Source organism: Rhinopithecus bieti, unplaced genomic scaffold, assembly GCF_001698545.2.
Source record: "Rhinopithecus bieti isolate Rb0 unplaced genomic scaffold, ASM169854v2 scaffold_59220, whole genome shotgun sequence".
Taxonomy (NCBI): domain Eukaryota; kingdom Metazoa; phylum Chordata; class Mammalia; order Primates; family Cercopithecidae; genus Rhinopithecus; species Rhinopithecus bieti.
Window position 1 is genome coordinate 98,157 of NW_016822842.1, and position 15,685 is coordinate 113,841.

Consider the following 15,685-nt stretch of genomic DNA (forward strand, 5'->3'; position numbering starts at 1 on the left):
GTGGGTGTGTGTGTGGGTGTGCGTGTGTGTGTGTGTAGGTGTGTGTGTGGGTGTGCGTGTGTGTGTGTGTAGGTGCGTGTGTGTGTGGGTGTGTGTGGGTGGGTGTGTGTGTGTGTGGGGGGGTGTGCGTGTGCGTGTGTGTGTGTGTGGGGGTGTGCGTGTGCGTGTGTGTGTGTGGAGGTGCGTGTGTGTGTGGGTGTGTGTGGGTGGGGGTGTGTGTGTGTGGGGGTGGGTGTGCGTGTGCGTGTGTGTGACAGAGAGAGAGAGGGTGGTAGGGGGAAGAGAGAGAGATGGGTAGGAAGAAAAGTCTGTCTCTGAAATCCTCAGGAAAGGACAAGAAAAAAAAGAAGCTGCACGCTCTTACAGGGAGGAAAATAAATGCACATAAGGCTAAGCCCATGTCCTTAGGTAAAAGCCCATCAAGTTGACTTTTGCTCATTGCCTCTGAATGTGCCATTTTATGGACCAAGAAGCAGTGCCCAGGGGCCACTGGGACAGCAGCAGGAAGAACTTTGGGACAAGCTGGCCTCTCACCAGGAGGAGAAATTGGCAGAGGAAATGAAAAGGGTATATATGGCTCCAGCAAAAGGACTGGTGAGGGCCACTCCGCTCAGGCCCCCTGTCCCTGGCTCTGGTACCAACCTCTGCCCCCCATTCCAGGCCCTGGTGGGCTGCCTTGGAGGAGGGGTAAGGAAAGGAGGGACAGGGGAAGCTCCATCCCCTGCAGGCCCTGGCCAACTGGTTCTGAAGCAGGCCTGGGTCAGAGGCCATAGCAACCTCTAGGTTGCCCAGAAAGGACTGGGTTTCCTAGGTCGGGGATGGGACAGTGTCTTCGAGCAGCCCCAACCAGGCTGGGCCTCTGGGCTCCCACAGAGGGCCACACGCATGCTGCACTCAACTTCTGGGGCCTGTGTGGGCGCTAGGTCTTGGGGATTGGGACAAGAAGGGTGGAGGACAGTGTGGGGCATGGGGCCAGGAGGGCAAGGGGCAGGGGCCTCACCCCTGAGCCACAGTAGCGCCCCAGCCTGGGGGCTGTGCTGTCGTAGCCATCGAAGAGCTCCATGTAGTCGTAGCCGCAGTCAGTCTCCTCCTCCACCTCAAAGGTCTGGAACACGAGCTCCACGCCATAGCCTTCCTCAGCCACAATGACCCACTCACAGTCCACACCCCCAGGGTAGTTGTTGTCGCCAAACTGGGCGTGGGAGTAAAGGTCCTTGGTCTTCACATCTGCCCGTACCTGGCCCCCGCACTCTGTAGAGGACAAGATTGGCCACCAGCCCTGAGCACCGGAGGTGCCAGGCTCCATGGCACACCATGCCGAATCCTCACGGCAGGATGGAGGCCTAGACGAAGGCCACATGGCCAGTGATGGGTGGGTGGGGGTCTGGCCCAGAACAGTGCTCTGCTGCCCCATCTCTAAATAAAGGGACCTTGGCCCTAGGTTGAGGGGGACAGGCGGTGAGGCTCGCTGAGAGGAAGGCAGCGTGGAGCGGCGGCACGAGGCACCACACACTTTGTCTAAAGAGGACATTGCTCATTTGCTCCAGCTGATGGCTGTCATGGAAGAATGTGGGCCCAGTGTTGCCGCAGTTTCCATTTTCAAGAGAGAAGCCGTACATCTGGGTTTTATATGAAAACCCCTAACTTTTAAGCGTTGGCTCACATTTAAAAAAAACACAGCCTGGGCCAAACATAGCAGGTCTGAGGGCCAGATGGAGTTCCAGGCCTCCGGTTTGTGACCTTGTGCTGGGAGGGGCAGAGGACAGTGCATGGGGCCACCCTCCTCCCCAGGCCCTCTGGCCTCTGTGCACCTGGCACTCAGGTCTCCCTAGAGTAGGTGGGGAGAGGGCCGGGTCGGGCTGGGTCAGGGTCTGAGTTGAAGGGGAAGAGGAGAAGCTGTGGACCATCAGCTCTGGGGATGCCCTGACAGGTGGCTCAGGACCCAAGAGGAGACTGCAAAGCTCCCTCGTGGCATCCTTGGTCTGGCATTCAAGGCGTCCCCCTGGGCTCCAGCCTTTCTCTGCAGCCACATCATTCCCACAACCTGCTGTCCTCACACACCTGTTGCTCCGGCCAAACCAAATGACCAGCTGTCACCTGGGCACACCCTGGGCTTGGGCTGGGGTTGCATCTCTGCCTGGGTACCTCCCCTTGCCTTGAATGCTTCTGTCAACTCATGCCCAGTTAGGCCGGGGTACCTTTCTTCCTGCCTGGCTCCCGCTTGGACTCACGCTGTCACGGGCGGTGCCTGCCTTGTCTCTCTCCTGGACTGTGAGTTCCTAGTATGGGGTTGGGAGCAGGGGTGAAGGACTCATGCCTGATTCAGGTCATATGCCCCTCAGTCCTCTCGCAGAGGGGAGCTCAGTCCATGGCTGCTGAATCAGTAAGCAAGTGAAAGCCGAGCAAGCCCCTCGAGGGCTGGGATCTTTGCTTGGTCTGTTTGTGGGACCTGCATTTAGGATACAGCCTCATCCATACTACATGTCAATAAGTATCAGGCCGGGCATGGTGGCTCACGCCTGTAATCTCAGCACTTTGGGAGGCCAAGGCCAAGGATCACCTGAGGTCAGGAGTTTGAGACCAGCCTGGCCAACATGACGAAACCCTGTCTCTACTAAAAATACAAAAATTAGCTGGGCATGGTGGCGGGCTCCTGTAATCCCAGCTACACAGGAGGCTGAGGCAGGAGAATCGCTTGAACCCAGGAAGTGGAGGTTGTAGTGAGCCAAGATCAGAGCACTGCACTCCAGCCGGGGCAACAAAGCAAGACTCCATCTCAGAAAATAAAAAATAAATAAAAATAAAAATAAATAAATAAATAAATATTGGAGAATGAATAGAGTATATTTCAGAGTTGGTGTGTGGCTGGGCTGCTGCAGTGGCCAGCATGCTCTCAGGGGGACCTCTGGGGGCCTTCCTCTCTGTCCCTGAGTTCCCTAACCTCTCCTGCCCATCGTCATCACTGCCATCCTAATCCCTAACCACATTCTCCTATCCCTGCCTCTCAGGCCTGGTTCTCAGGACACAATGTTTGCATCACCCACACCCCCGGCCCTGGGTCACAGGGCTCAGTCCCTCTATGCCTTCATACCCGCTTTGTAACCCCTGACTCTACCCGTCTTAGAGACCAGGCTCAGTGAAAACTCCCACAACCAATGACAGTACCTGTGGCGTGGGAAGCCTGGAAGCCCTTTCGCTGGACCGAGTTATCTGAGTAGAAGCGCAGGAACATGCGGCTGCCTGTGGCCAGGACGGGCTCCGGCTTCTTGCTCCCACAGAAGCGGCCGAGGACGGGGGCCTTGGCGTCTCGCCCGTCGAACACCTCCAGGTGGTCGTAGGCACACTCAGGCTGGGACTCGATGTCCATCTCCATGAAGGTCTAGGGGGATGAGGAAGGAGCACAGATAAAAATTTGCCTGGAGGGCAGGTGGGGCGAGGACGGGGGCCCCAAACCTAGGCCTCACGGACACCCATGGGAGCGGCCACAGCTGGGGATGACAATGAAGGAGGGCCCAGGAATAGGGCAAAGGCAGGGATGCCCCTAACTTATACTGGGAAAGGGGCTCTGTCCAGGCCAGACTTGGGGTCTCCTGGGGATAGCAGGCCTCTGGGCTCAGCCTGCAGCCTATGCGGCTCTGGGCAGTGCCTCTGACCGGGGGTGGCCACACCACATAAGGAGTGGGAAGGGGCCCCTTACCAGCTTGACCCGGTGCCCGGGGGTGCTGGAGATGGCCCACGTGCACTCCTTCTTGCTGGGATACTTGTCAGGCCAGTTGGGGCTGGTGATGGTACCACTGGTGGATGTCACCTTGTGGTCACAGCCGGCTGCAGGGAAGCGAGTGACGGAAGGGGATAGAGAGGGACCCCAAGCTCCAATGCCTCCTGCGGGGAAGGCCCTTCCCTCCTGCCCCCCTCCTTCCTTCCATCTCTTGTCCCATTTATGAAATGGATGGCAGGCAGGCATCATTTATTTTTCATGAGTTTATCTGTGTCTGGGGAAAATCTAGCTGCCTGATTCCTACGAGAGCCTTGAGTGAGGCCCCACATGGCAGCACTCATGAAGCAGCCATCGCAGGCTCCCCTGGACAACTCCTGGACCTTTGTAGGTATTGGGGCACAGTGGTCACATCACCTGTGCCTCTCCATTTTTCTTTTTTTCTTTCTTTCTTTTTTCTTTTTGAGATGGAGTCTCGCTCTGTTGCCCAGGCTGGAATGCAGTGCTGTCATCTCTGCTCACTGCAACCTCTACCTCCCAGGTTTAAACGATTCTCCTGCCTTAGCCTCCTCAGTATCTTGGATTACAGGCGTGCGCCACCATGCCTGGCTAAATTTTGTATTTTTAGTAGAGATGGGATTTCGCCATGTTGGCTAGGCTGGTCTCACCACCTCAGGTGATCTGCCCACCTTGGCCTCCCAAAGTGCTCGGATTACAGGCGTGAGCCACTATACCTGGCTAATTTTTGTATTTTTAGTAGACACAGGGTTTCACCATGTTGGCCAGGCTGGTCTTGAACTCCTGGCCTCAAGTGATCCACCTGCCTAGGCCTTCCAAAGTGCTGGGATTACAGGCATGAGCCACTGCACCCGGCTGACCTGTGCCCCTTCTTGAAGCTGTCATCCACTGATCTCCAGCAGCCTGGACAGTCACAGGGGACTTTGACACCTGACTCAGTTCTCCCCACCCCCACTCCTGCTACCCTCCCAGGTGAAGTCAACAGACACATAATGGTCCACCCAAGACAGCCTCTCAGTTCCTTGAGGGCTTTGTCATCATCCACTGTTTCTCCACATCACAAACACATCACCCCTCTGTGGCCACTTCCTGTTCCTTGGGGTGCTCAGGACCCACCTTCCTGACCATGGTCATTCGGCTTCATTAAAATTAAAAAACAAAAACAAAAACGGGTTCTCACTTTGCTACCCAGGCTGGAGTGCAGTGGTGCGATCATAGCTCACCATAGCCTTGAGCTCCCAGGCTCGAGTGATCCTCCTGCCTCAGCCTCCCAAGTAGCTGGGACTACAGGCATGCCACCTGGGTAATTTTTTTCATTTTTAGTTTTTGTAGAGATGGGGTCTCACTATGTTCCCCACACTGATCTCAAACTCCTGGTTTCAAGCGATCCTCCTGCCTCAGCTTCCCAAAGTGCTAGGGTCACAGGCATGAGCCACTGTGCCCGGCTGGCCTCTTAATTTTAGAGAGACCTCCAGGGTCTTGATCTTTCTATTCTCTCCCAGTATTTCCTCCTCGATTGACTTAACTGACTGCAGGGCTGACCACCCAGCCTGCTCCTCTGCACCCTGCGTGGCCCTGCATCTCCGGTTCTGCACAGCACCATCTTAGAAAACCCCACCTGTGGCTCCAGCCTCACCTGGGCCCCCAGACCACTTGACACTCTTTGGATTTGGCCTTTACCAGCTCCATCTCTCACCTCCTTAGTAACTGCTGCAAACATCCAGCCTCGTCCTCAAGCTACTGTGTCAGCTCCCAGTGGTAGACCACCTCTCTCCTATCTCCTGAGAAAGCCAGGGCCCTCCACTATGAATGGTTTCAACCTCCGGACTCCGACCTGCAAACCCACCTGCCCTGCTGCCCTGCAGCCTCAAGTGTCCCTCCTCCCCGTCAGGATGGACTGCCCTTCCGGGAGCTGCAGCTCATTGCTGCTTACACCTGGGAACCCTCACACCACAAATGATCCAGCCTCACGCTCTCCCTCAGCTCTGCAGCCTCAGAACCTTCACACATCCTGAAAGAGCTCTCCCAGGCCCCTCCAGCTACAGCCCATCCTCTCTCCTTTTCTTTCCAGCTTGCCTTCCGGAACACTTGCTACAGCCACTCTCACTGCTGATCTGATCTCCTCAATCCACGGCAATCTGACTTCTGCCTCTGAAAAGCATGGCTTCCCCGACTCGATTTTCATTTTTTTTTTTTTTTTTGTAGCGGGGGGTGGATAGGGTCTTGCTCTGTTGCCCAGGCTGGAGTGAAGTGGTGTGATCCTGGCTCACTGCAACCTCCGCCTCCCAGGTTCAAGCAATTCTTGCACCTCAGCCTCCCAAGCAGCTGGGACTACAGGCTTGCCATGTTGCCCAGGCTGGTCTCGAGCTCCTGAGCTCGGGCAATCCGCCCCCTTCAGCTTCCCAAAGTGCTGGGATTATAGGCATGAGCCACCACGCCCGGCCCCAACTCAAATTTAAAAGCTGATGATCATTATTCATGATCATGTCATCGGACAGGTTTCACTTGGGGAAAGAGGCGGCCAGGCACTATGGCTGGTGGGGAAAAGGATGGGCAAGATACAGCACGAGAGCCCCGAAAACAGGGCCTTTGCAAGTCCCTGGTGGAGGCAGGTGAAGCTCCTGTCTACCCACACTTGAACCATGAGCTGTCACAATTACCCATCAGTGAGTTCACACAGCCCCCTGCCCTCCCTTTTTGCGCTCTGGCCTGCCATGCCCCCTGTGTTCCTTGCACACCCATGTCTCTCCCCAGCTAGGCTGCAATCTCCATGGGAATAGAGGGGCTCCTGTCTTGAATTCCCTACAGATCTTTGCAAAGTGCTGGGTCCTCTGTAGGAATCAGGAAATGCTTAGGGATCTGTAATTAACCTACCACCTGAGTAAGAAACCACACGTGCTTCTTAGGTGAATCAGCAGATGGAAAGGTAAACAGTCCATCTTCTCCAGGAGCTTCACCCCTGTCCTGGGTATTTTATGGATTCTGTTTTTTACCAAACCATCTTTTGACACAAGGGAGTACAGAGGCAGAATACAGTTTAGACAACATCAGTATAAGGTCCCCTCTAGCTAGTTCCATGACTCAGGAACTGTGTATTTGGGAAGCCTGAGGTCACAGGGTTGGAAGCCCTCGACTGTCCACTGGTTCACTGTTGAGGCCTTCGGTTCTGTGTCTGCTTGTGAGCAGCGCATCTGTTTATACCTGGGTTGTCAACCTAACCAGGGTAAGAAGAATCACTTGCCAAGCATGGTGCTAAGGGCTCAGAGCCATGTCTATAAAGCTTAGTACCTTGCAAGGTAGGCGTCATTTTTATTAATTTTAGTTTTTGAAATGGAGTCTTGCTCTGTTGCCCAGGCTAGAGTGCAATGGCATGATCTCGGCTCACTGCAACCTCTGCCTTCCAGGTTCAAGCAATTCTTCTGCCTCAGCCTCCTGAGTAGCTGGGATTACAGGTGCGTGCCACCACACCCGGCTAATTTTTTATATTTTTAGTAGAGATGGGGTTTCATCATGTTGGTCAAGCTGGTCCTGAACTCCTGATCTCAAGTGATCCGCCCACCTTGGCCTCCCAAAGTACTGGGATTACAGGCGTGAGCCACTGCGCCCGGCCTATCATTTTTTATCATTTCATGGATGAGGAAACTGAAACACAGAGAGGTTGAGTGACTCACCCAAAGTCACACAGACGTTCAGTGGTAGTGGCAAGTCTATGTTGTGCTGCTGGGATTGGACACACCCAGCAGGCAAGGGCCACAGGGGAATCCCTGACTTAGAGCGGGCCTGTGAGGTATCAAGTCCCAGGAGGTATTAGGGGATACTGGTGATGCCCTGAGAACTGTTTTTATTTTGCTTTATGTATTTATTTATTTATTTCTTCCCAGTCTGTCACCCAGGCTGGTGATGCCCTGAGAGCTGTTTTTATTTTGCTTTATTTATTTATTTATATTTTTATTTGTTTTTTCCCACTCTGTCACCCAGGCTGGAGTGCAGTGGTGTGATCTCGGCTCATGCAGCCTCAGCCTCCCCAGACTCAGGTGATTCTCCCACCTCAGCCTTCAGGGTAGCTGGGACTACAGGCATGCACCACTACACCCAGCTAATTTTTTGTATTTATTGCAGAGATGGGGTTTCACCACGTTGCCCAGGTTGGTCTTTAATTCCCGGGCTGAAGCAATCTGCCCGCCTCAGCCTCCCAAAGTACTGGGATTACAGGTGTGAACCACTGCGCCGGCCTATTTTACTTTATTTTTAGTTTCAAAACCTGTTTAAAAATAAAATAGAGACAGGGTCTCACTATGTTGCCTAGGCTGGTCTTGAATGCCTGAGCTCAAGAGATCCTCCCGCCTCGGCCTCCCAAAGTGCTGGGATTACAGGCATGAGCCACCGCGCCCGGCCTAGAGCTATTTTTAAATGTGTGCAGGGCTTCACTGCCAGGAAGGCAGTGGCCCTGTTCTGAGCATCCCCAGGGGTTATAAGTGTGACCGATAATGGTAACAGATGCCACTGTGCTTGCGGTGAGCCAGGCCCTGCTTGGGGCATGTCAAGCTCCCAGTGCCCCTCTGAGGTGGGTACTATTATTATTATCTACATTTTACGCAGGAGCAAACCAAGGCACAGAGAGGGTAAAGAGTCACTCAAAGGCACACAGCTAGTGAAGCAGCAGGGCTGGGCCAGACCACCTGGCTCTGGAGACTGTGCTCTTACCCACTATCCTTTCTTGCCTCTGTGCCAGTGGGAAGTCACAAAGAGACTTGGACATTTTAAGAAGCGCAAACTAGAAAAGTCTGAAAATGAAGCCTCGAAGCAGCCGTGAGCTCCTCCTCTCCTAATGTGGGCAACAGAAGTGAGCGTGTGACATTGCAGGAGGGGGAACGATGGGGCCTCAGAGATCACTCGGGCCCCAGAATCTAAACGGAGGCCGACAGAGATGACCCGCTGGCCTTCCACTGCCAGCAGCGGGTCCTTCAAGCCCAGACGCCCCTGGCATGCAGCCCGTACCTTCTTTGCAGTCGTGCTTGTTGTCATGGAGGACGAAGCCACTGCGGCACTGGCACTCATAACTGCCGAACGTGTTGACGCAGTCCTGCTGGCAGCCGCCGTTATCCTTGGAGCACTCGTCCTTGTCTGCAGGGGAGCAAATAAGGGCAGACGCTGGGTCTGTGCAGGGCTGAGGTCTGGACGCCCCAGGGGAAGTGGAGGCCTGGCTGGGCTTTCTCCCACCGGGACAGAGCAACAGCTGGCCAGAGCTGGCCAGGCCAGGCGGTGGGGAGTGGGAGGCCAGGCGACAAGGGGGTCCAAAGGGGCGTCCAGCAGGACCAGCTGAGTGGGGCCCAGCTGTGGGGAGAGGAGGACGGGGGTCCGAGCGGACCAGCATGGGTCACCATTACCTGCTTACTGGACAGATGGACAAGTGGAAAAACAGACACATGGACAAGCAGACTGCAAGAGAAAGGAGCAGGACGCAGGGGTCCCTCTTTTACTTCACAACAGGAAATGTCACAGACACCATCAAAATGGGAGGGGGTAGGGCACGGGGAAGGGTCCCCGGTCCGCGGACGGGCACAGTGGGGAGAAGAGAGCACCAGTTCTGTCCGGCCAGAGGGAGGTGGGCCGGAATGGCAGAGTGGAGGTGGGGGGTGGGTGGGCACCGAAGCCCCCATCCCATTCCGTCCAAGGTGAGGTTCCTGAGTAACAAGGGGTCCGGGAGGCCTGGCAGGCCTCACTGGGGGGTCCGGTTTCTTTTCTGCACTCGGAATTTGAGCTGGTGGGGGCGTCCCCGAGGGGGCTGCAGAGCTGGCCTCTTTTCTGAAACGAGAGAGAGAAGGAGAACAGGGACCAAGGGGTGGGGGTGGAGGGCAGGGGCCAGGGAGGGACAGCAGTGAAAACCAGACCCAGGGCCTCCGAGGTGGGTCCGAGGGCAGGGTGGGACGTGAGGGCAGGCGGACATACATGCGGGGTGGCCATGTCTGGGCGCAGCCAGGGCACGGAGGGCTGGGTTAGCAGGGGCAGAAGGCACAGCGACGGGACAGAGACAGAGCCTGTGGCAGGAGAAGGCCTGGAGGGACGGCACGCATAGCCCACTAGGTGTGCATTGCATCAGGGAAGGAGAGAACTGGGGAGTCGTCGGTGGAGGGGAGCAGTACTTGGGAAGGGCTGGGCGGCAACATCTACAGAGTGTGTTAGCGAAAACACTCACAAATACACCTGGACCCAGGTGCATGGATGTACTGTTACCCAAATGTGGCAACACAGGTGGGTCCACGGCAACACATACATATGCATGGTACACCACTTACCCAATATGCCACAGACACACGCTCCAATTTACCCATGCAAATTTACAGATACAGCATACACAGCCAACTACACACACATCCTCACTTGCCCGCCCAGCCTGTGTACAGGTGCATACAAAGAATACACACTCTGCACTCCCACCTATGTGTGAGGAGGGCAACACAGATATCAAGCACAGACAGCACAGACACACCAGGGGACAGGACAATTACACACAGGTGCATGGGACACCTAGACCTGGGATACACGTCATGTGTAAAGGCAGAGATGGTAGCTCATTAGCAGATGGCTCGCAGAGGGGCAACGGCCACGTGTCAGAAGGGACCCACACTACCACTACACGACAACACAATCTGTGCCCAAAGCACAGAAGTGGCACATGGTCACGGGTGTGTGTGCCACAGCCACATACACTCAGGTCTGTCTGTAGTCACTTGGGGGATGGTGTGCATGGCATAGAAGCGGGCATATCCAGGGAAGGTGAGGGATCCCAGTGGACTCCCAGAATTCCCGAGATGAACCATGAGGTGGAAAGATGCCTGCTGGCATTGAACTGGCCAGGCGGGGATCTGTGCAAGGGGGCCTATTCCTGATCCCCATCAGGACGGGGGCCCAAGGGCTGGAACATCGGCTTCCAGAAGGCCCTGCTTCTCCAACCCATGACCAGGTAGGCTAGACCCCGAGGGGCCACAGGAACCCAGGCCAAGAGGTGGAGTCCCCAAGTCCTTCTCAAGGGTTCTTGCTCAGTTAACACATCAGAGGGGGCCTGATCAACAGCCCTCCATGAGCTGCCTTTGAATCAGCCCTGCAGAAAATGTGGGGGTGAAGGGCACCCTGCAAGCCATCCTGGGGTTCACTGAGGACATCTCCAGTGACTGTGCTAGAAGCTTTGGGGGACCCGGCTTACAGACTGAGCAAAGTCTTCGCTCCATCCCTTCCTCACATGTGTGCCCTAGATACCCAGCCCAGTGCCTGGTACACAGCAGGGGTAAAATTACACCTGCCAAATGCAAATGGACAGGTACGTGAATGGCTGGATGAATGAGTGGGGGAAAGTGAGTCCTGCTTCAGTGTCCGGGGCAGGAGTGGGCAGCCTCACCTGGGAGCTGGGGGGAGCAGGTTGCAGGGGGGTGGGGTGGAGGAGGTGGGCATGGGCCCAAGCAAGGAGGTGGCACTCACCCTACAGTGCCCAAATGCCCCGGAAGGTGGCAGGGGTCAGACTGAAGGTCTTCAGGCTCTTTCTTCTCCTTCTTGGCTTAGGGTCTCCTCGGTGGGTGTCCCAAAAGTCCAAATAGCCCCCCTTCTCGGGGGCCAGAGTCAGATGCCCCAGGCCCTGAGGGCTGAGCCTCGATGCCCCCAGTGGGGGTCCTCTGCAGGTTTCTTGTGCGGTGGGGCAATGTGTGTGCACATGTGTGTGCGTGTGGGCGTGTGTGTCTCTGTGCAGGGCTGAGGGTGGGGTGGGCATAGTGTCGACCAGGGCATGGCGTAGAGCAGTAACTCCAGGCCTGACAGTTGTGAGTGTCGGTCCCCTGCCCCCTCCAAGACTGGAGCAACAGAAGGGCAGAAAGAGACGAGAGTAAGCAGGTAATGGTTTCCCGGGGCAGAGCCTGCCCCTGAGCAGGTGTTACATCCTCTCAGCCCTCTGGCGAGCACCTCTTAGGAGTCCCAGGTGGGCACAGGGAAGGAAGAAATTGGCTTGGCATGGGGAGGGTCTCAGCAAGCGGGGGCTGGGGGTAGGAGGTCAACGGGCAGAGCAGGGTGGCTGGCAGTGCCAAGCAGGGAGCCAGTGCAGGGGCAGGTGCATGGCATCCAGGGGTCAGGCAGGGGTGCAGGGCAGCCACAGAGGGGGCTTGAGGATGCAGGACCCTGGGCGAAGGAGGGGAGAAGGAAGGCAGCATGGACTCAGCCGTGGGCATCCTGCCTTCCTGCCTATTCCCTGTCCAGCCCAGCAGGCAGGCTCGGAGTGAGGATCCATGGGCCTGCTCCAGCCAGACCCTGACCTCCCTCTCTCCCCAACTCCACTCCACTCATACCCTTCACTGCATGGGCCTGTGTCCTGTTACCTCTGGGGACCACCAGCTACCTTACAGCCTCACCCCAGGGTGAAGGGATGAGTGATTCACAAAGAAGGGGAGATCTCCTGGACCCGGAGGATCAGCTCAGAGAGGCTGGGCCAGGGGCTGCTGATCACCCCTGAGACCACCCGAAGATGGGGCCATCAAAGGCCCAAATGAGGCCAAGGGACTGGAGCCCAGGCCTTAGGTGGGGCAGCTGTCAATCAACATGTGCTAATTGGATCTGAGTTCCTGCCCACTGGCTCAGCGGAGTCCCAAGGCTTTGGTATTGAAGGAAGCAGGTGACTCATCCTTCTCCTTTTTAAAAAAAATTTTTAGAAACAGGGTCTGGAGTGAGTGATGAGATCATTGTTCATTGCAGTCTCAAACTCCTGGGCTCAAGCAATCCTTCTATCTCAGCCTCCTAAGTAGTTGGGACTACAGACACACATGACTACACCCTGCTAATTTTAAAATTTTTTATAGAGATGGGGTCTTGCTATGTTGTCTAGGCTGGTCTTGAACTCCTGGGCTCAAGTGATCCTCCCACCTCAGCCTCCCTGAGTGCTCGGATTACAGGCGTGAGCCACTGCACCCAGCCACTACTCATCTTTCTGAAGGCCCCAGTGTGAACCTATGTGGCTTGTAGAGGGTCTGATTAGAAGTCTGCCACTGCCAGAAACTCTGCCCCACACAGTCCAAGGCAAACACCTGCCTCTCCTCCATCCACCCACATTCTTGAACTGCCTGTTCCTAGGACCTGCCCTCTCCCAGGCCTTGGCTTGTACAGCTCCTGACACCTGGAATACCCTTTTCTTCGCTTCTGGGTGCTGATTTCTGAATGCTTATATTCTACCCATCCTCAGGCCCCAGTCATTACAACCCTGAGGGCTCAGGAATAATGGGATTTGGATATCAGAAGGGCTGGCTTGATGGGGGAGGGAAGTGGTGGGGAGCAGGGGGCAGACTCTGCCTGCCTGGCACCAGGGAGGTCTGGGGAGTACAGGGGTGCAGGGGCAGGGAGAAAGGGAGCACTGTTCTCCGAGGAGAGGCGGGGCTAGGAGCTGGGCAGTCCGGGGATACCTGAGAAGAAGTGGGCCTTGAAGCCCTTTTTGGATACGGTGTTGTCGGACTTGAACTCCACGCGCATGTTGTTGTACTGGGAGGTGATCACCTCCGGCTTCTCAGAACCACAGAACTTGCCATGCAGCTTGGAGTCGGCTGTGAGTCCACTGCGCACCTCCACGAAGTCGTACTTGCACACCTGCAGGGGAGCCCAGCTCCAGGCCTGCCTCCTCCAGGAAGCCTCTCTTGACTACTTCCGCCCTTGGGAAGCTCTCTGCTCTGCACATCCTTTAGCCTTGACTTAGCTGCTCCCCATCACTGGATCCTCCTGTGCTCCCCAAGCCAGCCCTAAGCCTTCCCTTGCTCCACACCCCTCCACACTTCCTCCCACTTGCCACATGTTCCTCCACCCCCTTCGGGGCCCTCCCTCCTGTGTTTCCCGAGCTGAGAGCAGTCTCTCCTTGACATTTGCAGAGTGTTTCTGCTGGGCCTGCTCTCAGAGGACATGAAGCAGGCATCGAGCTGAATGCCCACGCCTCACAGCTTCCTGTCCCACCTCAGCCCCCGGTGGGCACTTACATCATTGCCCTCTGTCTCGAAGAAGTCAAACTGCAGGGAGATGCGGTACTGGGTGGGGGCCACCAGCTGCCAGATGCAGTTCTTGTTGGGGGGGTACTCCTTGGGCCAGCCTGGGCTGGTGATGGAGCCGTTGAGCTTGGTGAGGAATCCGCCACAGGCAGCTGCAGGGACAAGGAAGGTGGCATCATCTGCGGGGAGCCCCTGCCATGGGAAAGGGCTGAGACGTGGGCTGGGAAGCAGTAAGGAGAAGATGGGGAGCCTGTGGATTCCCCAAGGCTCAGGGACCTGTGTCTGGTCCCTCTGGGGCAGACGGGAGGAGGCAGGGTGGGTTCGGTGTCTTCAGGGGTGAGCCTGTAGGGAGGAGTGGGGGAACTAAGGGGTCATAAGTGTGGCCATTTCTATCTTCTCTGCAAATGAACAGGCCAAGGATCTGCCAAGAGGGAGTGAGGGGAGTAAGGGGCTCAGGGAAAGCAGTTTAGGGAGGGGCGGTCCTGGGAGGTGCAGGAAAGGGAGCGGCTCAGGGGCACGGCAAGATTGGCCTAGTGAGCTGGAGCCATTAGCCTCAGAGTGCTGTCCCCAGCATCTCAGGACCACGCGTGGAGAGGCAGAAACAGTGCCTGTCCCACAACAGGGGTTTCCCAACCTGTAGATCATAACACCTTAGTGGGTGGTGATATCAATTAGCAGGTCAAGATGGTCATTTACAAAAAAAAACCCAAAAAACCACACAGGAATGAAAAAACAAAAGAAACCCAAAGCCAGAATGTAGCCTACAGGGGACAGTGTGTTCTTGGGGTTGCAATGTGACATGTAGTTCTTATCCATGAGCTATGAAAAGAGTGTTGGGGTATCCATCTAGCTTTTCCAGGAAGGGGTCTGTCCAAGGGCATAAGAAATCTTGGCAGTGACTCAAGCCTCTGATCGCAGCACTTTGGGAGGCCGAGGCAGGAGAAGTATTTGAGGCCAGGAGTTTGAGACTAGCCTCGGCAACAAAGTAAGACCCCATCTCTACAAAAAAGTTTTAAAAATTAGCTGGGCAAGGTGGTGTGCGCCTGTAGTCCCAGCTACTTGGGAGGCGAGGTGAGAGGATTGCTTGAGCCCAGGAGTTGGAGACTGTGGTGAGCTAAGATTGAGCCACTGTACTTCCAGCCTGGGTGACAGAGCAAGAGCCTGTCTAAAAAAAAAAAAAAAAAATCTGGGCAGGTGGGCTGGGGCCAGGGAGAGAACAGGGTCGGAGGCAGTCTGGGGGCACTCACCCTCACAGCGGCGCTTGTCTGGGGCCAGCTCGTACCCGGGGTCACAGCTGCACTTGTAGCTACCCAGGGTGTTGAGGCACCGCTGCTCACAGCCCCCGCGGTTGGGCCGAGAGCACTCGTCCACCTCTGTGGTGGGAAGGAAAGGGTGTCACAGACCCCAGGCAGGGGCCTGGTCGCTCTTCCCACCTCTGCTTGGGAGTCAAGTCCAGGGTCCCTCATGCTTCTTATGACCACCCCTCACCCCCATTCAAGGGAAGAAATTGGCTGTGAGCCTCACTTGTCCACTCAGCCCCAAGACCCACCCAGCTCCCCAGTGGCTGGAACCCCACAGAGGGACCCCACAGAGCCTTCCTTCTGAGCACATGGACTGGGCTGGTATCTCTCATGTGCTGTTCCTTGACTAAGGACCCCTCTTTCATTTCTCCATCAATCCTTATGTGAAGCCTGTGGCGGACGGACTGTTACTGTGCCCATTTTACAGATGAGAAACTGAGGTTCAGGGAGAATATCTTGCCCAAGGTCACACAGGTAAAAAAAACCTCCAACTGCCTTTTTTCCTCCCTGAGTCCTACAGCAGGTCCTGCCTCTAATCCACATTGGGGGACCTCTTCTCCCCAGCTAGCCCTGAGCTTCTTAAGGGCACATCCCTGGGGTCTCACTGGCATCCATATGCCTGCTAGAGTCTCCGTGTTGAATGAGTG

General features: G+C 55.9%; 1 protein-coding gene across 4 annotated transcripts in view; it reads right to left on the bottom strand.

Annotated features, from left to right (window-relative positions):
- BMP1 (bone morphogenetic protein 1) overlaps positions 1-15,685 on the bottom strand; it is a 56,047-nt gene that overhangs the window by 5,652 nt on the left and 34,710 nt on the right. For 3 of the 4 annotated variants that reach the window (XM_017861096.1, XM_017861097.1, XM_017861098.1), the window contains 7 exons: positions 14,985-15,110; positions 13,729-13,889; positions 13,168-13,348; positions 8,732-8,857; positions 3,698-3,825; positions 3,166-3,379; positions 1,001-1,251 (listed from right to left, as the gene is read on the bottom strand). In XM_017861096.1, the coding sequence (XP_017716585.1) occupies positions 1,001-1,251; positions 3,166-3,379; positions 3,698-3,825; positions 8,732-8,857; positions 13,168-13,348; positions 13,729-13,889; positions 14,985-15,110 (1,187 nt within the window). Of the gene's footprint in view, positions 1-1,000; positions 1,252-3,165; positions 3,380-3,697; positions 3,826-8,731; positions 8,858-9,173; positions 9,539-13,167; positions 13,349-13,728; positions 13,890-14,984; positions 15,111-15,685 lie in introns of those variants that run through there. The other variant, XM_017861099.1, reaches the window with a different exon arrangement.